Consider the following 26,563-nt stretch of genomic DNA (forward strand, 5'->3'; position numbering starts at 1 on the left):
TGGGGACTTCCTTTGTCTCGTTGAGGCACGGCGTTGAAGGTTGTGTTACAAAATGGGGCGGCGTTCAGTGTCTTTCAAATACAAATGCATTGTCCACGCGACGACGTGAGAAGATCGCTTTTTATTCTCGTCTACCTGGTATCATCCTTCTGGAAGTTGTGCGCTCCAACATCTAGCTCCTGGCGCGCTTCGAGTTGACGCTACGACCAGGACCCAACCTTAGCTTGCCATTGCTGCCAGTTCTCTCGCCGGTGATTATGTTGGGCATATAGTCTTCGTCCATCAAGTCCTTCTTTCGCTCGCGACGCTTCTCCTCCACAGCCCTCTCGTACTCTTTCTGATCCTCCGCAAACAGAAGCTTCGTACCCCAGTTGTTCTTGCCGCCAGCGCTCTTGGACGACAGCTTACCGCTGGCCGTGCCTGCGACAGCCTTGGGTATGCTGAAGACATTGCCACGGTTGTTCCACTGGAAGTTGCGTTTCAAGTGGATCTGGAACGAGCCATCATCGGCCGTGGTACACGAAGTCCGCGTCAGCGTTGCCTGTCCGCACTTGGGGCAGAACTGGCGATCCATCTTCTTGCAAATCTGGAAGCAGCCGTGGCAGCGAAGCACCCAGTTTTTTACCTGTGTGATGCGTGACATTGCTGGGGAGAGAAGGTTGAGACCGATGCGCAGAGCAACATTTTGCATGGCGTAATCGGATGTCAGCATGGCCACTTTGAGAGAGACGGCGGCAGTTGTCGGCAGAACTTTCTTGGTGTCCTTTGCCTGGTGCTTCTTCAGATTTGAAGGTGTGATCCATCCGTCGTCCGAGTCAGCTCCATCGTCCTCTGCTGGTGCGCTCTCTGGCGTGAGCTTAGCCTCGATATTGTCTTGCACTTCCAGTTTCTCCATTTTTCTGTTGACTCCAGCTGTGAGATCGGCCTTGGCTGGTACCTCGACCCAAGTGCCAGCCTTCTCGTTATAATCTTCGGTGTGCGCTGCAAGAGTTTGCTCTATCGCAGCAGGCCCGACCTCGGTTACCGTCTCCGCAGGCGAGACTTTTGTCGTTTCAAGCTGGCTCTGTGCTGCTGCTGCCGCTGCCGCCTCAACTTTGCTGTCCTCCGCTATATCGACGCTATCCTTTTCTAGGCCGCCGTCGTTTCCATGCGGCTTACCGCTGATACCCTTCTGATTCGGGTCCTTCCGCAGCCTCCAGTCGCCGTTATTCTGCTCCAGTTCAAGTTCATATGTGAGCGCTAGTAGTTGAATGTCGGGCCTGCTCATGACTTCAAGGTCGCCAGTCCGACGCGCGAAATCGGTAATGAATTTGACGCTCGCGGGGCGGGGATTCCGTAACTTGACAAAGGGAAGTAGCGTTGTCTCAACTCGGGTGCGCGTAGCGGCATCGCGAATTTCGTCAATAATCGACGGCAGTGTGAAGAGTTCGTCCGCCTGGGCGATGAGCGTGCTGACCGGGGGGTCGTTCTTGATCAATGGGCCTGTGTCAAGGCAGATGCTGTGTATAGGTTTCCTCTGTTCGGTCGTAGGTTTCTCAGAGAGGACAGTGGACTGCGGGTCAGCCGCCGAAGGTTGGGCGTCGACCGACATGACGACAAGCGGGAGCCTGAATAGGCCGGGGAATGATGCGGCCGAGGCGTTGTCAAATACGATCCAAACCAGTAAGCTTATAGGGCGATTTGCGGTATACGGTGAAGGCAACCTCAGCGTTGTGTTGAAGTTGTTTTCGGGGTGACTGGAAATTTCTTTATCGCGGGGTGTGGTGGTGGGTGGCGGGGTATGAACCAGAATGCGATAAGAAAAGAAAAGTGGATACAGCACCATGATGGACGACAAACCCGTATTTAGTGGCAACACATAAGCAAGGTCTAGCATGTTAGTAGTGAATTGAACTCGTGTAATTCGTTTATCATAAAATGTTGTACAATTCGGTATATACATTTTGCCGTATCCAGGCGGCATTATATCTCAAGTGGATGTCTCATGCGCCCTGAGGTTATACACGACCGTACTAGGGATAAACCTATCGTTTGCTGGTTGGTGGTTATCGTAACATGTAAGACAAATCTGGCAAATTTCGGACGAACTGCTCAATATTCAGCTCGTTGCTGAGGTCTTCGCTCTTTGATGAAGATCCAGGAGCTTGAACTTCTTCGACTGTGCGAGGGGTCTGCTGCATCATTGTTGGCAGAATGGGTGTCTGGGGGGTAACTGCTTGGGCATTCGTTGCTTCGTTGTCCACCCATTTGTCAAAGCCCCAGTCGTCTAGCTTTGAGACTGGTGCAGCCTGAGCATGTATCTCCGAGCCAGCAACTTTGGGGCAGTTGCCGACTGGTGATGTCACCATCTCACCCCACTCGTCGTCCTCGTCTTCCTGGGTATCTGCCAGAGGTAGGTTCGTTCGTAGGGTGAGGCCCTCCGGAACAGGCGATGCTTTACGCTCGCTCGACTTCTGATTAGGAGAAGACTCGTGGTCTCTGAAACCACGGTCATCTGAAGATGCACGATTCATCGGTGGGATTTCGCGTGTGCCATCTTGCAACTCATCGCGGCCAGTGGTCCAGCCAAGGACAGCCTGATCATGCCAGATGTTCGAACTGACAGCCGGCGGTGGCAGACTCACAGGTCGTGACTCGTTAACAGGAATGGCTGGACCAGGTGACTCTCCAATCATGGATGAGCGTTGAGCGGTGGCCAGGATGTCATTGTTCTTGAGATGCCTTCGGCTGAAGAAGTTCTCGAGATCAACCTGTGTACCGGCCTTGTCCCATCCAAAGCCATGACCACCTATGCCTTTCGCCACGCCCGTTCGAAAAGGCCTTTGACCTATCGAGTCTTCCTCCATCCATCGGCGGACCGTCTTCAAGACATCCGACCGTACGGTCGATGAGACCCACGTGATACGAGCGTAGTTGTCATCATTTCCTGTATCATATCTTCTGAGTGACTCGTAACGCGAGAGACGATACCACATTCTCCGTTCAGAGACGCTCTCAAAGCTGTCAACAATGACTTGATCAGGTACTTCAACATCCGTGCCTGTTACGTTGCTTGCAGAGAATGCAAATAGTGATTCAACCTGCTCGAGGTCGATCTCGAAGGGTTCATAGTCTGCAACTTTGGTCGAAAGAATTTCCGAATGGTCGTTTCCGTGTATGGGATCGTCCGCGTGATTTTTGGGTACTTGGTTATCCACCTGGAGTTCGTTTGGCATAACATGAGCTTCAATACAGTCGCAGTTTAATATGGTTTGATCCTGTCCAGTGGCAGTCCTTGCATCGATTCGATTCGGTAAAGATGACGTGGAATGCCCTTCGCCAACAGCTCCTTCGCGGCTTTCGAGGTCGGCGGCATTTTCGTCAGCTGATTGCGAGAGCTCAATGGCTATCGGCGATTGACTTGTGCTTCGCTTTGGTGGAGGTACCAGCTCAGGAAGGATGCTGCTCTTCCTTGCGATACCGTCGTACATCTCCACCAGTTGGTGCACCTTAGAGGCTCCACGCTCACCAGTGACACCTGGCTCGTCTTCTTCGACGGGAGTGATGGGAGAGTCCTCGCGTGTCGAGTCGTGAGGTCCGTCGCCATCGGATGTTGATGCCGTGGCCGAACCAGCTAGCTCGACGTGTGCAACGTGTGAGTATTGTGATGTAGGACGATCATCGGTGTGGTCTCCCGAGGAAGAATCATGGCGTATGGAAATAGCAATAGCCGGACGAGGCGATTGTATTGTAGTCGAAACCTCCGAAACGTGCGGTGGAGTCTCGTGTGGACTCAGCTCAAGGCCTGTCGGTAGTGCTGGGAGGCGTTGGATTTCAGTGAGTGGTCCGGCAACCTCATGGCGTATGTCGTTTGATGAATACTCGGAGGACCATGGATCGTGGGTCAGATGATCGGAGGATAGCTTCTTAGACAAGGCTCTACTCCGCTGTCCTGGTGATGTGGACCGACTACTAGGCCACCTGGGTATACTCTGTTTTCGCTTCGCCTCGTATTTAGGTGTCAACTGGCCTGCGTCGCTAAGGGTCGCGTCGCCTAGAGCCAATGTTCCCCAGGGTGCTGATGCAGGCTGCGCAGATTCAGGGGTGGCCCAATCGCCATAGGAGTCGTCTTCCAGCCAGGCGGACTGGCTGGATGGTAAAGTTAGGTTGTTCGGTGTTGTCGTGAAGAACGCGGGTGGTGGTGGCTCAGGATTTGCCTCGGCCGGTGCGTATTGGCTGTTCAATTCGGTATCGGGAGTTGCCCACGGTGAGCCCCATGGATCTTCCATCGTGACGGCTGAGTAGGCATGTTTGTGGTCGCGACAGCCAACGGTGGGGGTTGCGCTGTCAAAGGTCGGACGTCGTTACGCGCACATGGCCGCGAGCTCCGGCAACCAGTGAACCAGTGATGCTAGTTCAGACTTCAGAATGGTTGAATCAAATGTTTTCTTTTTGAATTATGGATGTACGGGTATGTCTCCAAACTTGATCATAAGGAGATTTTGGAAGACACGGGTATTTGGATGATTCTGATTCACTGTTGCCTGGTTGAAAGGCACCTTGCACATCCAGGGCAAGGCTTTGGAAATCTGTCTCAAGGTCTCAGCCTCTGCCATGGTCCAGATCTCGCTTACCTAATGAAGCTGATCAGAGACGCCAGCCTCTTATCGATTGTCAATGTTCAGAGCAGCAAGTGGCAACTCACAATAACCCCTTGTCGTTTTTTCAACTAAAATGTTTAAGATGCTGGTCCTTTTGCGATCGGGGAAGATAGTAAATGCTCACGTTCTTACTCTCTAGTCACTCGATGATTGATTCGCCTCGAGAGGCAACTTGCTGACCAAGCATCTGAGCCGACCATCGGCCCCCCACCTCATCAAGTCCAGTCCTCAGCAAGATCAAAGCAGAAAAGGAACACACAACTGCGTACCAAACTACTTGTTCGCCATATCATCAAGATGTCCCTTTCAAAGGTCAAACACATCGTTCTGGTATGTTTTTAGAACGTCACCACATAGCACCTCTGTTGACCCCAATAGGTTTTGTCCGGCAAGGGTGGCGTGGGCAAATCGTCCGTGACTACTCAGCTGGCTCTGTCTCTGACTCTTGCGGGGCATTCTGTTGGTGTTCTTGACGTCGACTTGACGGGGCCATCGATTCCACGAATGCTCTCCATCGAAAATGCCAAAGTGACACAGGCCCCAGGCGGCTGGGTGCCTGTACCTGTTCATGAGTCGAGCCCTGAGCAGGGTATTGGGTCTTTCCGAGCAATGAGCCTGGGATTTCTTCTTCCGCGACGTGGAGATGCCGTGGTATGGCGAGGCCCCAAAAAGACCGCCATGGTCCGGCAGTTCCTTTCCGATGTTCTCTGGGATGAGACTGATTACTTGCTCATCGACACCCCGCCCGGAACAAGTGATGAACACATCTCGCTGGCAGAAACCCTCCTGCGGGACGCTTTTCCAGGACAAGTTGCTGGCGCTGTTGTTGTGACGACCCCGCAAGCTGTGGCAACGGCAGACGTTCGTAAAGAACTCAACTTTTGCGCAAAAACCAACCTCAAGGTCCTCGGCGTCATCGAGAACATGAGCGGCTTTGTGTGCCCGCACTGCGCCGAGTGCACCGACATTTTCAGCTCTGGTGGCGGCGTCATCATGGCCGACGAGTTTTCCGTACCGTTCCTCGGCACGGTACCCATTGATCCCCAGTTTGGCGAGCTTGTGGAGACGGGCAAGAGACCACTGTACCCCCAGGGCACCAAGATTGATGGTCGTGATATCAGTGCAACGGCGGAAGTACAGATTACAGACGGCGACACATTGGTGGAAAAGTATCGAGCCTGCTCGCTGGCACACATTTTCGCAGGCATTGCTGAGAAGCTTACCACTACCATTGCCACAGCAGGGCAGCCTTGAGTGATTAGCTTATGCGATGACGAGACCCCTCGGCAAATATGCACATCAAAAACATCGAACTCAGCTTCACAGGGCATTAGAAGAAAAGGCTGCGAATGCCGAAGCCAAGCCGCGGCACAGGACAGGCTTGGCACGCTGGAGAATGCCCCAGCGCATCTAATTGCACAAGTCGAAAGAAATGAGGATGCAAACTAGGACAGTGGTTGGTCTAGGGATCACAAGGCCCCAAAGCGCTCAAAGCGCATGCATTGGCCATGCAAACCTGTCACAACGAACGAAGACCATCACTTTCTCGTTGCCTCAAATCAGTGATCGACACTCCCAAATGGACTGGCTGATGACGTCTGAACCCCACCTTGCTGTCACCCCACCATTTAAAAATCGGATGGTGGCATCAGAGAAAACAAAGCAGACAGGGCCAGCCGCCAGGGCGAGTGAGCCAGTGCGCTTAGGGGACCTGTTTTGGTGGACAATGCCACTAGGATGCTACCAGGAGACTCTTCTTCAGCGGCTTCGGCGGTCACTGCAGGCTGTCTCAGAGCATATACTCGGGCACTTGTTCCTGCTGGCCGTCAGACCCCGCCGCCCGCCCTGGAGATGCCTAACATCCGACCACAATTTTTCCAACCCAACCTTCAATCGATCGAAAGAAAATCTCTCACCGACACTCTTGCACACGAGCGATTACCTTTTACATGAGAAGTTCTTGGTCTTCCATTTCAATCCACGTGTCGACTCTCTGTGGAGAGCTTGACACCCTAGCGTCTTCGCATCTCGCCCACTTTGCAAAACCCCGCCTGGACGTCGCCGGGAGCCGCAACACCACAAAACTTTGCGCGTGCTTGACGATCGCAAAACATCGCGAGATAAGTTGCAACCTCAACATTCCATGAACTCCAGCAAGATCCTGCGCTTCCTCTCCAAGCCTTCCAAGTATGCCCACCTCTGGCTTGCTGCACCATGCTGCCGCTGACCTCAACATAGGCCTCGATAACAGCACCCAGCCGAATACCGACCATCTTCTCGTCGAGCTCCCCCAACGGGCTTCCATCCTCAACCTTACACTCCAGACCCCTCGTCTGCTGGGTCCGATACTCCACCAGTATCGGTGTCTGTCAGATCGAGGCCTGCTCCCGGCGTCAACATTCCGCTGCCCAGGATCCTCCTGCTCCCGCTCCAGACTCGGCCCCCCTAACGTCCCTCGAGAGACGTTGACGCTTTTACACTACTCATTGTAGCTGGCGCCGCCAGCCTCACCGATTACTCGCCTTCCTGTGGGCCTACTCTCTCAAACGGGCTTGTTTGAGCGGCAGCTAGTGCTCCACGGACTTTGCGACGATTGAAAAAACATATCCAGCCTGTGAAGATGACGTCGGTTCCTACCAACTATACCTTCTCGCCATCCGAGGGCACTCCTCACCTGACCATTAATCATGATGTTGCGGCCGAGCTAGACTCTAGCAATGCTTTTGAGGGTACGGCATTGTTTCCTTTGCCTGTCACTAATTGATGGTTCCTAACTGTTTCACGCGCAGGCCCTGAAAAACTACTTGAGGTGTGGTTTGCGCCCAGTCCGACCTCGCTACCCCCAAGCGCTCAGCCTAACGGTCTCAAGGCCGTCTCAGCCGACGAATGGGTAGGCATGCTTGATATGGTCAACTGCAAAATTCTATCTGTCCTCGAGTCCGAGACGGTCGACGCCTACTTGCTATCCGAGTCAAGCTTGTTTGTCTTCCCCCACAAGCTGATTCTCAAGACGTGCGGGACCACGACTCTGCTCCTCGGGCTCCAGCGCCTCCTGCATATTGCCGCGCAACATGCTGGATTCCCTTTTGCCAATGCCTCACTCGCTACCGACATCAAGGCCGCGGCCACGCCCTACCGGGTCTTCTACAGCCGCAAGAACTTCCTCTTCCCCGACAAGCAGCAAGGTCCGCACCGCAGCTGGAAGCAAGAGGTGAAGTATCTTGATGACATGTTCGAGGGGGGCAGTGCCTATATGGTAGGCAAGATGAACGGCGATCATTGGTACCTTTACATCACTTCGCCGAATGAATCGATCACACCTCCCCGCACCCCTGAGGAAAACGATGGTCGTGGCCACATTGCCAGGATTCCTGCTAGCATCCTACGAGGCGCCGACGAGCCCAGCGATGAGACGCTCGAGATCCTCATGACCGACCTCGATGAAGAGAACGCGAAGCAATTTTACCTTGAAAACGCAAGCGCTCTGGCAAGCGAGCAGCTTGCAGCTCGGGCGCAAAAGGCCCGTAATGAGGCGCGCCAAAGTCTTGGGGACCTCACTAACGGCCAGCAGATCGATGAAGATGTCGACGTTTTCAGCAACGGAAGTGATGCTGAGGCGCCCGAGCAGGTGCTTACTGAGGCCTTGACCACCGAGGGTCACGCTCTCGGTACCGTCGTTTCCGAAGCCTGCGGTCTCTCTAACGTCTATCCGACCAGCAGGTATCCGGACGCACGCGTCGATGCGTACTTGTTCAGTCCGTGTGGCTTCTCGGCAAACGGTGTCGTGCCGGCGGCTCCTCAGGGCAATGCCGAGGACGGGAAGAGCAGCTCGATTCATTACTTCACCGTGCACGTCACGCCGGAGCCCAACTGCTCCTTCGCGTCTTTCGAGACCAATGTTCCTGGTGGCCAGTCAGGTCGCACGACGTCAGAAATTATCGAACATGTCGTCGATATCTTTAAGCCTGGTCGCTTCAGTGTGACGCTGTTCGAGGCTAAGGGCCGTGCTGCCGACCCAAACGTTGCGAACGAAGGCAAACTTCCTTCAACGTCATCCCAGCGCCTACTAGCCCCTGTCCCAGGCTATCGACGGCTCGACCGCATTGTTCATGACTTTGAGGACTACGATCTTGTATTCCGCTTTTACGAAAAGGAAGGCTGGGCTGGGGGTCGCGGCGCGCGTGTGGGTGAAGCTATGTAATGACCTGAATCGGTGTGTGTAGTGTACCCTACGTGCCTGAGGAAGTACACATTTGCGAGCGGGGCATTATATCAGTGTGAGCCACTAAAACTTACTTCGGCTAGAATACTTTGACACCACTCTCATCTCCGCATCGCACACAGACGCGTGAACAACCGTGCTCTATGTACTTTGTATGTTTGATCGCATGCATATTAGGGAGGGGGGTACAGACGCTGAGGCGAATTCGAGGCAGGCTCTTCTCAAACCACGCGCCCTGCCTAGCTCCATGACGCTGCGTCTCACTTCATTGAGAGCTCCAGCACCCCCCACATAGGATATCTGACAATATGCAAATTGACCATCGTGTCAAGGATCGCGCGCGTAAACAAGGTTGCATATGTCGTACCGTCCCGTCCCATGGGCTTAGTTCGAGTATGATCCCGATAAGATACCTATATGGTACTTGAAGACCGTCATTCAGACGGAGAGCTTCGAATCCTGCATCCTGTCTTGGAAAGGCGTTGAGGGTGGTAATATTTAGCTGACTAATAGAGATCTCACTCCCAAAACCCCGGAACGGTAATTCTTTGATGGTGATTTCCCAAGATCATCCACTATTGGTCGTCCTGGGGAAACCTTGCCCCGCCCTGCCTCCGGATTTCGTCCATCAACTGCAATACGCGCAATGTCTCTGCCCACGGCATGATTGCGCTCTCTGTCCTGCCAGTCGCAATATCGAGGGCGACGGCGTCAGCCTCCCAGTAGAATCCCATGCCAGGCCTCTCAAAGTCGTACTTTTTCTCCTCGCCATTCAATTTCTTGACGGTGAAAGAACCTGGCACCGATGCGGCCACACCCTCGACAACGACGGTGCCTTCGCTACCCTCCACTCTGCAGAATTCCGGGGCACTCTTGACCGAGGTGTTCGAAGTAACGATACTCTGGCGGCCATCTGCGTAGAGGAAAATGGCCGACGTGGCAACGTCGATGCCATCGGAGAGAGTCTGGGCGGCCAGAACCTTGGGCGTTTCCGACGCTTCCTTTAGGCCCTCGGCACCACCCAGCGGTGGCTCAGAGCCTACAATGCCCCACGTTAGGCTATAGATGCCAATGTCCAACAGGCTGCCAGCCCCGAGGGCAGGGTTCTTGAGGCGCGATTCAGGCCCGAGCGAGGCAATTTTTTGGTCCATGGAAAAGTCGCAAAACGTCCGGTGGATCTTGCCGATGGCTTTCTCCTCATGAAGCACTTTCTGCAGCGATCGAACGAGCGGGTAAAAGCGCGTCCACATGGCTTCCATGACGAAGACGCCCTTGGCCTTGGCGGCAACAAAGACTTCTAGCGCCTCGGCCGTCGTCAACGTGAAGGCCTTCTCACAGAGAACATGCTTGCCATGGCGAATGGCATCAAGGGCATTCTGCTTGTGAAAGGCATGGGGTGTGCCAATGTAAATGATGTCTACGTTGGGGTCGGCATAAACCTGCTCATAGCTGCCGTAAACGGTGGGCGAGTGGCCAGGGAGGTGCTCGGCGACGAAATTCTTTCCTTTGACCTCAGAGGACGACCCGATGGCCTGAACAATATGGTTGGCACGGGCGTCTGAGCGCTCGAGAACTAGGTCCTTGACGAACCATGACGAGATGAGGCCGGTTGCAATGATACCCCAGCGAAGATTCGGCTTCGTATCGGCCATGTTGTAGGTGTTGTAATGGATGGTGGGAGCGATGTCTGGGAGAATAATGATAGTGCAAGCTTGACACGTTTCACGCATCGTCTCGCCGCTCTTATATACTTCTCAGATCATCGATCAGCGGGATGCCGCTCCGCCATTTCGTTCGTGAGGCAATGAGATCTTTATTCGGTCTGGAGAAATTGAGGGGCCGATCGAGGGGAAATACCGATCTGCCCCGACACTCCCCGGTGTTAGTGGTCGTCAGGACGGGCACTAGTGCACGCTGCACGCACCCCACTCACTTTCTCCGAAGCATGGCCACGAGGGACTTGAGGGATAGGGCAAGCTAGAAGACGTGCAGAACCAATGTGACATGAGTAGCCACAGATCAGATAGGCCGTACATGACTGTCATGCGCCCCTTGTCAGAGTATGCGTGCCCGATGTTCAAACAACCAGGGCTGCCAAAAAGGCACGACAGATTGTGTCTGTCCCACAAGGCCACAAGCCAGCGGAGCGGTTGAGAGTATCACGGATCTGTAACCCTCTCACCAAAAACGTGCTTCATGTGAGTTGTTCGGCCAGGATGCTCTGGTTTGCCGCGTTCCCGCAGCCTCACCTATTGAACTAATCTTGCTCGACTTAGTTCCGAATGAGACTGAACTAGTGGTTCCCTTCACATTTTCTTCTCGATATGAAGGCGGGGTGCGCTTTGATCCCACTGACGAGGTATGTTCTGTGGTGAGTGTCCGGCCCTCAAAAAATGCGTCACCCCGCGATTTCAAGACATGAATGTGACCAAAAGATGAAATGGTATTTCGCACACTTGAAGTGAATGATGGAGAGAAATTTTGCAAATCATAGTACAGTCTTGTTGTACAATTGTATCGACACTCCAAGATAACCAAATTGCCAGTTTAACGGCCCTGCCCCGCCACCTCGACCTGCTTGATGTGGTCGCAGCTGTTGGACTTTTCATCCATGTGTCCATGCTCTACATTGTGAAGCTTGTCCTGGCTGGACGACGTGCCTTCGAAAAGCTCGCGAATCTCCTCCAGCGTGTGCCCCTTGGTTTCGGGGAATAGGAACCAGATGACGGCGAGCAGAACTGCCAGAATGCAACAGAAGACAATATAGTACCGCCAGCCGATCGCTTTCATGGCAATGGGATTGACCTGGTTGCCGACGATAAGACCGGTAAAGGTTGACACATACATGACCGATAGGCCACGTGAACGCAGTGTGTAGGGAAAAATTTCGACAGTATAAGCAGCCAGAAGTGGTGACCAGGCCATGGCGTAGAAGAAGAACGTGATGAAGATGAAGGCGACAGCAGCCCTTCCCGCTTCAGCGCTTTGTGAGCTAATGAAGTATGATGACAGTCCGGTCCAGATGATGTATGAAACAAGCATGCCACCAGTAGACACAAGGAACAATGTACGACGACCGACGCGGTCCACCATCATGGCGCCCACGAAGACGGCTGACAGCCAGTTGGAAATGTTGAGGAGACCGTTGATGAGCGTCTGAGTCTTGCTGTCTGTGATTCCAATGGTGTTCAGAACGAGGGCGAGGTAGTACGAGAGAATGTTGACACCGTTCCACTGGGCAAACCAGCCGACAATCGCAGCGATGAGGGTCCTCTTGCGGTTTGCGGGCGTACGAATGAGCTCCATCCAAGAGTTTTGAGACATGACGTCTGCTTCTTGTGTTACGACAGCCTCGATCTCCTGCATCTCAAAGTTGACCAACGGTGAATTCAAATCGCCGCCGGCGTGGAAGTCGGTAAGTATTTTTCGAGCCTCTTGTGTTCGACCGCGGGCAATGAGCCACCGGGGCGACTCGGGGAGAAACCAGATGCCGAGAAGTTGAATGGCGGGAAGAGCGCCTTGTAGCAGAGATGGCAGTCGCCAGCTCCACGTCGAGTCGATTCGAAGCGTGCCATAGGTGCACCATGCCGCGATGATACCGCCCAGGTACTGTACTTTGTCAGCCGCATGACCATTGCCTCTAAGGTGTAAAAGGGAAGCTCACGAAGGATGTTTGATACAGTGCCGTTAACTTTCCTCGGTGGGTCGGATAGGCGAGCTCGGCAATGAGGATTGGGCTAGGTTGGGCAAGGAAGCTGGTGAAGAAACCGAGCACAGCACGAGCGATGATGAAGGTGTGCATGTTCTGCGACACTGCCTGCATGACTGCAAATGCGATGCACGTCAAGAGCCCAATGACGATTGGGGGCTTCCTACCAAATCGATCGCATATCCACGTAACGAGAAACAGAGCGACGACCTTGCCAGCAGGATAGACCGAGTTCATGGCTCCGAGAGTGGCACCCTCGGGGTTGCCAAAGTATCTACGCCATTGTGGCAGTGATTGGAGGCCGTTCATCATAGATCCGTCGTATCCGATCGAGGCAGACGAGATGAGTGGGATCATGATGAGAAGATTGAGTTTGATGAGATGCGGCGTGCGGTACCATGGCTTCGCGTCGACGGGAAGGACCTATGACGTGTGAGCCCGATTGTCAGATCATTCAACCGACTGATTCCATACAGACGCAAGGCCACTTCCTGCGACCTCTGTAGCCTCTGGTGTTTCCTTCTGGGCAAGACCCATGACGATTGACGTGCAGTGTGTGAGGCGGGAGAGAAAGATGAAGGATGATCGTCAGCCTGTCGCAGGTGATGCTCAGCAAGAGATCGGAACCACGCGACAGACACGCGACAGAGAGCGAGGTCTCGACTCTTATGAAGACGTCAAAGACGATCGCTAGTTGCATGACCCAACGATATGGTGCGCTGGCGTACCCCAGCTTCGAGTTACATGGAACCCCACGGGGCAGAGGTCAGTAATGGTCTCGGATGAAAGTATGGAGAAAACGCTGGAAAAGTGGGAAGCTAGTGGTGTTTTGGGGCCCGAGTCATGCACTCAGGGGTCTCTGACAGCATCCACGTAGACCTGGGGATAATCGGTAGGCCCTCTGACTGGCGGTACGCCGTCATCGTCTCCGAATTGATGTTCCGGGGCTCGGAACAACGCTAATGAGAACCAATAACATAATGGACCGACCGGAACCACCTCTTCAGCTGCTTCTCATCACGTCCTTCGTCTGAAGATGAACCCGGTAAATTAAGAAACCATGACATCTTTGAAAAACGCCATATTATGACGCGGCGAGGTTCTCATGGATGGTGTGTGTGAGCGTCTTAGCGTGCCCAACAGCTTGTCTTATTAGCCTGGCTGCGATACACTCACTATGCAAGCAATGGTGACACATACATGGCTTTACATCAAGGTTTCTAGCAGCTCAGTAAAGGCGGCCTTTGATCCTCGGAGGCAAATCTGGTACGTGATGTGGAAAGCACTTAACATTGGCGGTAAGAAGGTGCCTATGAGGCGAGGCATAAATGTCCTCAAGAGTAGCTGGAGCTGGCACCTCTGATACTCCAAAAGGCCGGTTCAACGATATCGAATCCAGGTCCATGTTTTTGGCGGTCCCTCCACCTTGGACAAATATAGTCCGGAGATGTGATCGGGATGATGTTTCCAACTGTCAGAAATGGGATTCGAGTAGCAGTTGGAACTTGGCGAAACTGTCAGGAGGCCACTGCGGAGCCACGGAGAGGGGGCTGCTTCGGGGCTGAGGACTACGAGAACACGTTTATGAGGGTTGCAAAAGGCCCTCCTAGCTTCGGAGGGCCAAAATTCGGATGTATTACACCCCATACCTCTTATCTACTGCCTGCGGACCACGTGCGGAAGACCTTCTCACTCCGCTCAACCCCACACTCTGACGGTACCGTGCGTGACTTCAAGGCGCATATCTGTCTTAATTGCATCAGAAGCGTTCTGTGTTGCGAATCAAGACACAAGCTATGGAGCGTACGTCAAGTACCAACAGCGTTCCGCAGTTCAGAGCACACGCTGTGTCCTCATTGATCGAGTCTGAGAGAACGGGTTGCTACCCTCTCTACCACAACGATCTGCCTGAGACGATGGCGAGAACAAATTCACTCTCAATGAAGACGAATTTACGAAGCGGGCGGTCCGGAAGTTTGACTTGGGAAGCTGCATGCCAGAGCTGCTGCAATCGCACGCGACTGAGTACCCGAAGCCGTTCATGCAAGTCGAGGTGTACCTGTTTCGTTTCTTCATAGGGAGCGGAGAAATCCATGCGCTGTTCGAGCCAGCGGCTGTCAAGCCTTATTTAGCCAGCAGATTTCGGGGCTTCGTCTGACCAGGCGGCGTTGGAATGTTGCCATCGTCTGCACCACCGACTATGGCCTTGCCCCAGCCATGCATTCCAAATGCGCTGCCCAGTGCCCAAATTTAACCCCGAGTCCACAGGTGGCGCTACCATGCCCAGGAATGTTTGTTTGCTCTCCCGCCACATCCTTAATTGTGTCAGCCATCGTCTTAGGAAGGTACCCAGCCTCGTTACTTCGTCAGTATAACATGCGAGCTGTGAAGCGCCGATCGAGGCGGTGACTCTGCATTACCAGACGTAGACATTTCGCAGTCTTACGATCACCATCAGCAGCCATGACACGAACGAGGAAAGAAGTGGACTCAATGTCAGACAGCCTCGAATCGCTGGAAACAAAATCCTCCATGTCAGGAGATGCCAATTCGCTGATCAACCGTCCAAAACCTTTCTCCATCATCCTCCTTCTTACCCTTTTCTTCCTCCTCATGGCCTCGATCGGTGGCCTGAGCACGTCGGCGGTTGACTTCCGAACACAAGGCCCGCCGCGACGGAGCTGCATCACTCAGAGCTTCGTCATGTTTTCGGTTCGTCCTCTCACTCCAATCTATCTCAAAGTGATCTAGCTCATTTTCCATAGTCGCTTCTGTCGCCAATATACGTTTTTCTTCACCTTTTTGTCTCGTTCCGCAATTACGAAGTCTCCCGGCGACAGCCGCTCCAATCACCTTTCGTTTCTTGGACAATTATTGTCGCCAGACTGAGCCTCCTCTTATGGGTTGTTTCAGTCATTCTTACGGCAGTGACCGTGGCCCGGCTGGACTCCAATTCAGTCATCACACGATCCAACCTCGCGATTTCCATATTTGGAATGTAAGTCGATCATGTATTCCGAGCTGTTCAAAAACTAAATCAAGGTAGAATCTCGGTGACTGTCTTAATCTTGACCATTGAGATCGCCACCCATCCATTTGAGCTTCCATTCACACCACGAGCAACAACTGTCTCTTGCCTTGTCAGCTCTTTTGAAGACGATCTGAAAAGAGGCGCCGGCCTCCATTACCGAACCATGACCATGGATTCGGCCTCGTCCATGGCTTCGAGTCGATCCAGTGGTTCGCGGAAACAGTATATGATGCCACCGCCAGGCTGCAACCGCTGTACGACTATTGTTGAAGAGGAAGAAGCCCCCATGGATCAAGATCCACTTCTCCAGCGGAACGACTCGCCACCTATTCTGCCTGAACCCTGCCATACGCCACCCGGTACTGCATGGGCTTCGGATTGGGAGAAACTAGCAGTTGATGCCGGTGTGAGTCGGAACAACTCGGTCAGTGACTACAGCACATCAGCTGCTAGTGATGACATGGAGGTTCCCGCTTCGCTAGCGATTCGACGACCGCCGCCCGCGATTATTGTTACCCAAGGGTAGACCCTTCCCGAGGATTAGAGGCGGTGCATGATCTATGATGGTACATGATGGTATGACGATACGATTTTATGATGAACGATTTAATTCCTTATTGACACGCTTCCCGCCTGTCTGAACGAAAGCCAGAATGGATCGCAATGTCGGCAAATGTAATGTATGAGAAGAGAAATGACCTATAATGAGCTTCCTATCGAGGGTCGAATATGGGATGGTATAGTGTTTTAAAAAAAATGTACGACATGTAAATTGCTGTCTTGGGTGCTGCAGGTCTGTTCGAGTCTTAAGACCACGATGCTTGCTGGGTCCTGAATTAAACGGGTTTGGAATCAGAAAGTATGCTAGCTTGAGTTGGTAATACTACAGCAAACGTGAGCTAGTTCTTGGACAATCCCCAAATTGCCAAGTATGTTACGAAGCCATCTCCAGTTGACACGAAGCTTGTTATAGGCTGTTACTCGACCTTAGTGGCCTTAACCTTGATAATTCGCCGAAAACTTTAGTCTGAACTGTTACTATTCTCCTGGGCGGAGGCTCATCGACTTCTATACTTTTTGGACGCCGGTCTACGAATTGCGTGCAAGGAGTCCCGCGCCGTTCTGCTTTGTCGCCCTGACACAGCCAAGAACATGCATCCCGCCGCTACATGGTCACGACACGCCGACGAGGAAAAGATATCTATATCCCGGTACATTCGGGTGACGATAATGTTGGCTTCCGACTTGCCCCTAGGGACATGGACGCTTGCGGGCCCATGCCGTAGGATATCTTACTCACTCGTTCGTCTTTCTATCGTCTTCCCGAGAGATCAGACATCCACCTTGACTTTAGGCTTCCAAATTTCTGGGATGAGACTCCAAAAATGAGCTGCAAGCACTTTCGAAGCTGTCTATCAGAGGCTTCAGACCGAGCGAATCATGTCTTTGCGGGCCTGTTGGACTTGGTTGAAGAGAGAGATTCCTAGGTGGGCCCGGATATGGCTTTTCAATCAAGGTGGGGGGCTTCCGGCGGCCGACTTCAAGCCCGCTGCAGTAGAAAATACACGATACCGTTACACAACGGAGCATAATGAGATGATCAACCCCAGAGAGCCTAAGATGAATTGAGTATTGATAGACGGCAAGATGCAATGCGTGGAGAGCTTCATGTGAAAGAGATATTGGTACATGAGAGAATACTGCACGTCCATGTATGTGAGATACCGCCATGAGATCTCAGTTCTCTCTCCGATTTGTCCCCCCACCGCGAGATGAAGTGTATCTTGAGATCAAACACAGACCGTTGGAATCAAAACATTTATTCAGTGTGCTGCATCAGTTGCCTGGTATCAATGCGGCAGATTGACATGAAGGTTGAGAAGGATCAGCGTCACCTAGCTTAACTTAGGTATCCCAGATGTCCATGAGCATATCAATGTCAGGGGCGAATTGTGGAGACTGAGAAACATACTCTCTTCAGGTCACAGAAATGCGCCTGAGGTCCGATTGAATACTGACACCAACCATTCAGAACATGATTAGGTGCCATCAATCAATTGGGCTGCCCATGAAGCACACCAAGCATACTCATGATGTATAGGTCCCGGGAGGCACTTCCATCGATGGTCGCAGGCAGTTATAGAGGGGTTCCGGCTGCTAGTATGTACCGCTTCTCAGGACCAGTGCGATTCCAAGGCAAGTGCTAAATGAAGTACTTGGTGGACATGACATTCATTGCATGCAAGCTGATGCCAAGTCTAGGGTATCAGGCCTGATTGGGCGTGCCATGTACGATGGCGAGCTTTCTATTGGCTGGACACAGCCGGCTTTATTGACGATCGAGGTGCCGGATTTAGAATTTAAAGGAAGTGGATTTGCAATCGGTCGCGAAAATGGGCTCATACTGCAACTGGCTATGTGCCTGGCTGTCGACACTTGTAACTTAAGAATTACTCTAGACGTGACAGGCAACCCAAACTCCACAGCGTATCAAAGGGAGTTTGGCCAGCCTTTCTCGATACCAGAGAATATCTAGTCAGCGCCTTTGTGGCTATTCTTAGTGCACGTCATCACCCGCTTACCGATCGTTGTACCGATCATCCGTGCTTGTGGCTTGACATGCTCCAGTGACAAACTTGTCATCTCCATGTTTAGGGATCCGGAGATAAACAAAACACACAGGCTTGGCAGATCTCCGGGTCAATATCCCAGATTCGGTGTTTCTTGCTAATAGTCGAAGCAAGATTGATTGGCAAGAGATGCATGGAAATAAGGAATCGGATTTGGCTTATGCCCTTTCAGTCCACGTTTTCCTCATGCGAGGGTTACGCCGGGCGTCACTACACGTCCGCTAAGGAGCTTAAAAGGATGGAGGTCGGCACCAAGTATGTTGTATGCAGAGCCACCATGGTATCCAAATCTCACTCGACACACCATTTTATGCCCTGACCCGCCCTCAAACATGTCGACACCCACCTTTGACCATGACACCAAAGCCAGCGATTTGGTGCGCCACTATGCTGCCAACATCGTCAATAAGACAATACTTATTACTGGCGTCTCCCCTTCTGGTCTCGGGGACAGCTTTATCCGACAAATCGCGCCTTCAAAGCCCGCCAAGCTTATCCTCGCTGGTCGTATACCTGCCAAGTTCCAAAAGCTTGTTGATGAGATCGCCTCAACGCACCCTGAGATTAAGATCAAAACCCTTGAGCTGGATCTTGCGTCTTTCTCCAATGTACGCAAGGCTGCCGAGATGGTAATCGCTTCGCCAGATATTTCACACATTGATGTCCTGGTAAACAACGCTGGCATCATGGCCGTTCCGTTTAGCCTGACCGAAGACGGCTTTGAAATCCAATTCCAAACGTGCCACCTCGGTCATTTCCTCTTCACAAACCTCATCATGAATAAGATCTTAGCTTCCAAGGAACCTCGGATTGTCAACATCAGCAGCAATGGGCACCGCCTCGGCACTATGCGGTGGACCGACCATAACTTCAGTGACTATGAAAAGTGGGCAGCCTATGGGCAGGCAAAGACTGCAAATATCCTCATGGGGATAGCATTGGCGGAGAAACTCGGCGACAGAGGTCTTCTCGCCTTCAGTCTTCATCCCGGCGGCATCATGACGAACTTGGTGAGCCACCATACAGGTCCATTTGATAACTTCGTCGAGGATCTACGACAAGCTGATGCTAGGGTTGGCACACGATTCATGTGGGGCTTCGAGAAGACGGGGGGCAAGTTCAAGGATCTCGACGAGGGCGTGGCAACACATGTCTTCGTGGCCTTTGACCCAACAATTGCAAAGAGCAACGGTGGCTACTTTGACGACTGTCAGCTCGCAGATCCCTTTAAAGAACAGGTCTATCCCTGGGCAACAAGCAAGCCTGACGCAGAGATGCTCTGGACGCTCAGCGAGAAGTTGGTGGGGCAGGAGTTTCGATACTGAGAGGCTGCGAAGCACAACTGATGGTGCTGGCAATGATGGGGAAGCTGTCAGGTGATGTAAAACATGGAACCAGTCAAGATCGTCTTTTTGTATTAGAAAGATAAAGAAAATTAAAACAAAAGGCAAAGAATCATAACCTAGCACCCTCTGGCCAGCCTAAAACGTACACTGGAAACTCGACCCCCCCTCTTGCCTTTTCGCAGCGTTGGTACTCGACACAGGCAAGTGCCACAGGCAGGGGTTCTTGCCTACCATCATCCAGGACCACGCACAGAGCACAAAGGCTCGACGTCATGAGGACTCATTCACCCTGATTGCATTTATCTCCGAAAATGTTTAGGCTTTCTAACTTCACATTCACTTAAGCAAATTGGGCATCAAATCGGGTGAAATACCCTCTTTGCTCTTTGTAACACAATCTTTCCCTCAAAAAAGAGAATCCTGCGTCAATTCGAATCTCATTGGTAACGACTATTTCCTACTTGACTTGGTGACTCACTTGCGGTCCCAGCCTACTTTCAATATGGACACTCCGGACAAACCCTCCAGCAAACCAACATTCACTGCTAAGGCGAAGTCCCACAACAAGTCATCGCAGAAGAACCAATCTCAAGCACTCGCAAGCGTCTCGTGTGAAGACACAAGAGGATTTTGTGCCTTTCAACGCGCCCTTCCCGATGCTCAAAAGGCTCCAGGCGATGCGGGTGCCATCGAAGTTGCAACCAGGGGTCTTCCTACGAGATCAAAGCCCAGTACGTCAAGCATTGACTCAGATTCGTGTGGAGAAAGCTGACATGCCTGAAAGCAGATCAAGAGCCTTTGGTCACACGAGATTTAGCCGGCCGTGCCTACGGATCGGCAAGTGACTCCGAGAAGAGCAGGGCTGGCACGAAACCCGAGACCAGTGAGGAAAACTGGGAGTTCATCAAACATTTTGTCGATCATCGTTAAGAAGAAACTAGGACCATAAGAAGACTGGAGAAGCAACAGGATCTACCTGGTCTGCGGACGTGAACGAAGGCAAAACACAGAAGCTCGTTTGCAATTGGTAGTTGTTTGCAACCGAGCTGTTCCCTGTCTTTGTCGTTCATTGAGTCATCCAAAGCTGCAAACTTCTCTATCGCCTGATACTTCCAAAGGTCTTTCTATGGCTCCATGCATATTATCATATTCAGTGTCCACTTGTCAGGGAATCCCATCTGTTTTTGCCTCACCACCGGCAATCTCCTTATTGTGAAGCTCGGTAGGGACTCGATTCCGCCTTGCCAGGGCTCGACTCCTCAGCGAAACCATGGAAGCGCCCCACGGAGATCGTTGGAGGAGACAGACCCAGAGCAATATGGCCACACTAAGGGCTAAAAGACCCCCCATTGCGACTCCCACGACCATCCCGATTGTTTTGGGATCCTCCTGCGATGGTTGTTCGGCGTGAATGGCAGGCATTCTTTGATAGGTTGACGTGAGCTGCTATTAGATCGATTTTTCTTTTCGAAGGCAAGAATTGAGAAGTCAGATTGCAATATGATTATTTTGATTGAATAAGAAATGGGATATCTGTTCGTCCTGTCAGCCCTGCACCACACTCGGAAACACATAGCTGCTCATACATACCCGTGGAGGGAGAAAGCCAGTGGTCAGCAGCGAGCGTGGCTTCACGGCCCATCAATCTACATGCGCCCTTCTCGCTTTTTGAAAGTCAGTGTTCGCCCCTTGTCAGATTTATGTTTCATGGTGGTAGGACGTTGGTCATCTCACGCCGTCCCCTCTGTGGACTCTTGCATATTTCGTAACTGTCGTGCGCGCAGCACAGACCCGTACAGCTCTGTTTGCACCAGTCAACCGTGGGATGCTGCATAGCAATCCCGCCGATTGTCCGACCATCGAGCAAAACCTGTTGGTCACAATCACATGGGCACAGGACACGAAGAGAGGACTATCAGTTTAAGAAACCCGCTGGCAGCCCAGGCCACGGTATATTCTGGACAATATTCAAGAGAAGAAGAAATCACTAAGAGCTAGCTTGTCGTGGTCATAAATACTAAAGAGAAATCTCTTTAAGAGCACTCGGCAGGGCTGGGGACGTTCTGGCAGCTCTTGGGCTTGCCACCGCCAGTAACGTTGACGCCACTCCACTTCCAGTTGGAGCAAGCACCCTTGGCGCAGAGAATGTAGACGTTGGTGCCCTTGGAGGCAACGGTGCCAACGACCTTGTTGATGGTGAGGTCAGTGATGGGGACGCCAGCCGTAGGGGTACCGGTAGGGGAGCCATTCTCGTAGTCCTGCTCGATGACGATGCCGTTCTTGGCAATGTTGGACAGGGTGATGGTGTCGTAGATGACGTCCGAAACGGAACCGGTGGCACCGGAGATGGTCTTGATACGGACACCGTTGTCAGAGTTGGAAATCTTGCTGTTGTTGATGCGGATCGTCTTGACGACGTTGTTAGAGCGGTTGCCAACAGAGCCAATGGAGAGGCCATGACCGCCGCTGCAGTTGCCTCCAGTGAAGGTGATGTTGGTGCCAGAGTTGATAGCAAGGCAGTCGTCTTGGTTCTTCACAATGGCGCCGGAGATGAGAATATTCTGGGCATTACCGACATCGAAGCCGTCCGTGTTGTGGCCACCCTTGGAGTCGCCGGCCGAGGCGTCGAGGGTCACGTCAATGAGCTGGAGGTTGTTCACCGTGTTGACACTGATTCCATGCACGGGCTGATCCTTGAAGTTGAGGCCCTTCACAATCGAGTTGTTAAGGCCCTTGACGGCAAGCAGCTTAGGCTTGGTCTTGCCGCCATTGCCACCCTGACCATCCCACCAGCGGGCGCCATCGGCGTCAATGATATGGCCGGAAGCGCCCTCGACGGTGATCTTCTCGCCAGAGATCTGGATAAGAGGTCCTTCCCACTCTTTGTAACCGAAGGTAGTCTTGCCCTGGAAGACGACGTGGGCGCCGCTCTTGAGGCTGGAAAGGTCGAGAGTGGTGCCAGCCGGGACAGCAATGTTGTTGAGAGTAATCGAGTCACAAGTCTTCTTGCTCTTGGCAAGATCAGCGGTGTTGGTGAAGGTGCAAGCGGTGGCACGGGACTCGATGACCTCAAACTTGGCGGGAAGAGGATTGGCAGCGGCGGTGGAAGCCAGAGCTCCGAGAGCGAGGATGACGTTGGTAAGCATTTTGGTCAAAGAGGGAGAGTGGATGTGAATATCGTTTCAAACGGGAGGGCGAGTATGTATGAGTTGTTGCGTATGTAAATATGGTGCAGTGAAGATGAAAATGAGTATGTAAAGCAGAAAAGTATGTAAAGAATGAAGTAACTGGATAGACTGCTGAGGAGTCGATGCCAAGAAGGAAAACGAAATGTAGTCCATGGCCACTTGGCCGCCCTTTTGTAGATTCGTCGAGCATTGCAGTTCACTCATCGTCGACTAAGTCGGTTTGACGATATGAGATTGCCATCAAGCTCAGGGTGAGGTGTGGAGGTGAGCCGGGGCAACTGTCTGAATCAGGATAGGGCTGATGTCGACGGGCCCGAAAGCCCAGAACATTGGAGGACTAAGGGCCCCCGTAGCCCCGGTCTTGGGCCGCGCGTTCGCCTAACCCCCTCGAGCGACACAGCCATTTGGCACTGCAGTTTTGAGCCGCATCACAGAGAAGACGACGTGCCGGTAGCCGAACAGCCGGGTCCGACAGGGATTGCATAGGGTCATGCGTTGAGTAGACAGCGAAGCCTGGGGCTATAATGGCGCGAAAACCTGGGGCGCATTTCAGCTGTGGATGCAGAGCCACAAGCTCTGGCCTGTCACATCGCCTCCTGACAATGACGGACATCCCCAAGTCGTCGCCCAGTGCTTGTTAGATGCTTGTTGACGATGCCGGCGCGCCGATGCCCCTGGCGTTTACCCCTCCCGTCTGCCGGCGCCATCTCCCCAGGCTCCGTGCCTGAAATGCGCGTAGACCTGAATCTTTGGCATCGTCTGGCGCCGACTAACCGAATCTTAATTATTCTGAAGCAACGAAACCGATTCTCCCGTGGAACTATTTGTTTCCGTCCACCCAGGCCTACACTAGTAGGTCGTATTGCAGTGCTCATCAGTGGACGCCTGTCAACAACCTTCAGTTGTTTGATTTTGCGCCAGTAATGGTGATTTTCCTGAAACCGCCGATACAAATCAGGGCAATCGTTGCGATTAGCGTGCGACCTCGTGCTTTGAAGCTCCTTTTTGGGTTGCATCACAACTGTATTGGGATCCTCTCGTGAGATGTCCTTCCGGTCTCAGCAGTGCCGCGTCTTTCTGATCGTAAGTCGATCAATCCCAGACTGGCTAGACCACGATGTCGCGCGGAAAGCCAGACTTGAGTTTGCACCTATCACACGCGCAGTCGCGGACGGGACGAAAATACGTTTACCTTTAGAGTTGTTGGGTTCGTGGACATGGCAGCTCTCTGCCGTCCGGGGAAGCTTTCGCGTGTGATGCAAGACTCATAGGTCTCCTTGAAGCCGATTCGCCACGTGAGCATATGCTTTCGGATGATAACATGGGGTTTATCTGTAGTCGATGATACAATGCGCTGGGTTTTCCGCCGGGCACGAAGCCCGAAGTCCCAGAACAATAGCATGCTGAAGGATCATGGACTATTCAAGACAGGCCCCTCGCTTTCGGTCTGAAAATGTTCCCGTAGCCGACATGGGCACATGTCCCAAAATATGGAACAAGGATTCCTTGGGGACGGAAAATCTCAAATAGGAGGTCATATCCAGCGCTACCTAGACAGGCATGGTTCGTCTGTTCTGACGAGCGGGAACTGCCGAGTCATGTTGCTCAGGGGCAATATCAGACAATGTTGGAGCAGTGTCAGGCGTGCAGTATCGCTCATGACCATGTCGGAGGGGCGGACAAATGCCAAGCCCACTCCCGTCGGTCCAGCCGGCCGACCCCACGGGTATTGTACGCGCGAAAAGGAACGCACTCGGCCGGAACGTAGAACCTGGGTCCCAATGTGTATGGGACAGAACAGAACAAACCACATGATGCTCTTACGTTATCGAACAGGTTTTTGTTAAGTGATCAATTAGGCGGCGACTCAAGAATCTGACGCCTAGTAGCAGTGTCAGGCCACAGATGAGCGGCTAGGCTCCTACAGGAGGCTATTGTGCTTGCGAGAGGCCAATCGTGTGATCAGCCGTGCCAGCGCTGACCGATGGGCAAACTTCTTGGCTCAAGGCGCTGGAGGCGACATAGATGAGGTGGCTGGCCAAGGGCGAAGAGGGCAGTACTCAAGTGGCGTTGATCGGTCAGGAGAGCCCCTGTGGGAGGTGAGGGTGCGGGAAAAGGGATGACGTCTCACACCAGGCGGATGAAATCATCACCGCTCCTCTATCTAGGCCTGACAAGGCCGGCGAGGAGGCCAGCGGGCTGGCCCCGGACCAGTTGGCCACCCGCGAGGCCCGTCAATGGGAACGCGTCGTGGTCTGCGGCAAGGCATATTTGTGAGGGAGCTTACATGGAGGGTCCGTTCTGCTGGCACCCTCTGCTTCTTTTTCCAGGCCGAGTCGGGGTAGCCGGTGATGGGAGGAATGTGATATGGTCAGTCAGAACCGTGAGACATGCCGCTGGTGCACAAGTCGGCAACTATGATGACGCAGGCCGACAACGCAACGGTGGTCGTCGAAGGCATCTCGGCCAACGGACGAGACGGTGAGTAGACAGATACCAGAGAGACAGGCGTCAGGTAAAGTGCTCAGCGTAGCGGGCAGGAGATGGCTTTCTCCTTATGTCAGACTGTGAAGCTCGGTGAGAGATTGTGAGGGGCCGGGATGTGCCGGGAGGTCAGTAGCGACTGGGTGGCCCTCTCGTAGCGTGGGCGCGACTTCCACTCCACTACCTTCATGCGCAAGCACGCCTGGGCATCACGACCGCGACGCCAACACGAACACGCACGGGGAAGCCGCTGGCTGGAATCGAGGGCAGGCTCCCCCCTTTATCGTCGCGCGTGGGTAGTAGGGGAAAAGTGGGGTGAACGCCATTTCAACGCGCAAAGTGGTTCGCTCCTACGCCAGGAACACGACGCGGAAGTCTGGCTGTCATTGGCTCCCCCTTGGCGCTCGTCCCCTCCAACTCAACGCGACGATTGGTCCTTGGCAGTAATCATCAGCAACAACTTGCCAGGCCGCAGATGCATGTCCGCTCCCCAAGTCTCACCAGTCGCCACAGCACAGCAAATCACCACCCACAACTGCACTTTCATCGAGGCACATCTCCATTCAGCTCGATGAACTCGCCCAGCGCACATTCTTTCCCTTCCTCGTCCATCGACCCACCCGATCAATCGTCCATCTCCTGCGTCTACCCTGCGTCTTTGGCCTCGTCTTCAACCGCGAACCGTCTCAGCATCGGCCGTGTATCTGCTGTTCCTGCTTGCCCCTCTTCCTGAGAACCTAGGCGTGAAGAGCAAGCTTCAGACACACCAGACGACCACACCAGCAGCAGCAATCGAAACTCACGACCTCTCCCCAACAGGTCCAGATCCATCGTCCGAGGCCTGCGCCATCGACCCGACCCATCTCAGTGACCACGCGCGCTGAACTGGTTCCAAGACAACCCACCCAAGCCCGCTGATCCCCTCTTTGGTCCGGCCTTGTCTCGCTCCCTCTCCCTGCGCACACCACTTCCGCTCCCTTTTGTCCCTCGCTGTCCCCTCCTCAATCATTCATTGCTCCTGCAAGCTTCGTTTTCTTGCACCTTGCCCTGAGCATCAACCCTCGAGGCAATAACCAACAAAACCATTGCCGACTCTATCGTGTCACTGTCTCCCCTTGGACATCAGCACCGCTCCTTTTGTCGGTGAAGGGAGCCGGTATCCTCATCGCTTCTTGTTGGCAACGCCCTCAACAGCAATCGATTGCCCCTCAAAAACGAGTCGGGTTGACCTGGTGTCATCGTCTTTTCATTCGCTGCAACTTGCTATCGCTTCGCAAATCAAAATTACAAGACGTGCCCCAACCACGATCGCC

General features: G+C 53.1%; 10 protein-coding genes across 10 annotated transcripts; 5 read left to right on the forward strand and 5 right to left on the reverse strand.

Moving 5' to 3' along the window:
• Nucleotides 1-172: 172 nt before the first annotated feature.
• On the reverse strand, nucleotides 173-1,591 carry NOB1 (Nin1 binding protein; the record flags this gene model as incomplete). The annotated part of the gene is made up of 1 exon (XM_028638463.1): nucleotides 173-1,591. One exon carries the CDS (start codon nucleotides 1,589-1,591, stop codon nucleotides 173-175), a length of 1,419 nt encoding a protein of 472 aa, XP_028496814.1.
• A 454-nt stretch (nucleotides 1,592-2,045) lies between these two features.
• On the reverse strand, nucleotides 2,046-4,268 carry D7B24_004292 (uncharacterized protein; the record flags this gene model as incomplete). The annotated part of the gene is made up of 1 exon (XM_028638464.1): nucleotides 2,046-4,268. One exon carries the CDS (start codon nucleotides 4,266-4,268, stop codon nucleotides 2,046-2,048), a length of 2,223 nt encoding a protein of 740 aa, XP_028496815.1.
• A 669-nt stretch (nucleotides 4,269-4,937) lies between these two features.
• On the forward strand, nucleotides 4,938-5,894 carry CFD1 (cytosolic Fe-S cluster assembly factor cfd1; the record flags this gene model as incomplete). The annotated part of the gene is made up of 2 exons (XM_028638465.1): nucleotides 4,938-4,970; nucleotides 5,019-5,894. The coding sequence occupies 2 exons, from the start codon at nucleotides 4,938-4,940 to the stop codon at nucleotides 5,892-5,894; spliced, it is 909 nt and encodes a 302-aa protein (XP_028496816.1).
• A 1,366-nt stretch (nucleotides 5,895-7,260) lies between these two features.
• AMD1_1 (AMP deaminase) lies at nucleotides 7,261-8,841 on the forward strand (the record flags this gene model as incomplete). Its single annotated transcript, XM_028638466.1, has 2 exons — nucleotides 7,261-7,369; nucleotides 7,430-8,841. The coding sequence occupies 2 exons, from the start codon at nucleotides 7,261-7,263 to the stop codon at nucleotides 8,839-8,841; spliced, it is 1,521 nt and encodes a 506-aa protein (XP_028496817.1).
• A 596-nt stretch (nucleotides 8,842-9,437) lies between these two features.
• D7B24_004295 (uncharacterized protein) lies at nucleotides 9,438-10,514 on the reverse strand (the record flags this gene model as incomplete). Its single annotated transcript, XM_028638467.1, has 1 exon — nucleotides 9,438-10,514. The coding sequence occupies one exon, from the start codon at nucleotides 10,512-10,514 to the stop codon at nucleotides 9,438-9,440; it is 1,077 nt and encodes a 358-aa protein (XP_028496818.1).
• Nucleotides 10,515-11,409: 895 nt separating this feature from the next.
• Nucleotides 11,410-13,108, reverse strand: D7B24_004296 (uncharacterized protein; the record flags this gene model as incomplete). Its single annotated transcript, XM_028638468.1, has 3 exons — nucleotides 11,410-12,471; nucleotides 12,527-12,994; nucleotides 13,046-13,108. 3 exons carry the CDS (start codon nucleotides 13,106-13,108, stop codon nucleotides 11,410-11,412), a joined length of 1,593 nt encoding a protein of 530 aa, XP_028496819.1.
• A 1,926-nt stretch (nucleotides 13,109-15,034) lies between these two features.
• Nucleotides 15,035-15,322, forward strand: D7B24_004297 (uncharacterized protein; the record flags this gene model as incomplete). The annotated part of the gene is made up of 1 exon (XM_028638469.1): nucleotides 15,035-15,322. One exon carries the CDS (start codon nucleotides 15,035-15,037, stop codon nucleotides 15,320-15,322), a length of 288 nt encoding a protein of 95 aa, XP_028496820.1.
• A 3,167-nt stretch (nucleotides 15,323-18,489) lies between these two features.
• D7B24_004298 (uncharacterized protein) lies at nucleotides 18,490-19,557 on the forward strand (the record flags this gene model as incomplete). The annotated part of the gene is made up of 1 exon (XM_028638470.1): nucleotides 18,490-19,557. The coding sequence occupies one exon, from the start codon at nucleotides 18,490-18,492 to the stop codon at nucleotides 19,555-19,557; it is 1,068 nt and encodes a 355-aa protein (XP_028496821.1).
• Nucleotides 19,558-20,080: 523 nt separating this feature from the next.
• D7B24_004299 (uncharacterized protein) lies at nucleotides 20,081-20,508 on the forward strand (the record flags this gene model as incomplete). Its single annotated transcript, XM_028638471.1, has 2 exons — nucleotides 20,081-20,309; nucleotides 20,366-20,508. 2 exons carry the CDS (start codon nucleotides 20,081-20,083, stop codon nucleotides 20,506-20,508), a joined length of 372 nt encoding a protein of 123 aa, XP_028496822.1.
• A 1,103-nt stretch (nucleotides 20,509-21,611) lies between these two features.
• On the reverse strand, nucleotides 21,612-22,724 carry PG1 (Polygalacturonase 1; the record flags this gene model as incomplete). Its single annotated transcript, XM_028638472.1, has 1 exon — nucleotides 21,612-22,724. The coding sequence occupies one exon, from the start codon at nucleotides 22,722-22,724 to the stop codon at nucleotides 21,612-21,614; it is 1,113 nt and encodes a 370-aa protein (XP_028496823.1).
• Nucleotides 22,725-26,563: the final 3,839 nt, after the last annotated feature.

The sequence above is a fragment of the Verticillium nonalfalfae genome (genome assembly GCF_003724135.2).
Source record: "Verticillium nonalfalfae strain VnAa140/NRRL 66861 chromosome Unknown scaffold_24, whole genome shotgun sequence".
Taxonomy (NCBI): domain Eukaryota; kingdom Fungi; phylum Ascomycota; class Sordariomycetes; order Glomerellales; family Plectosphaerellaceae; genus Verticillium; species Verticillium nonalfalfae.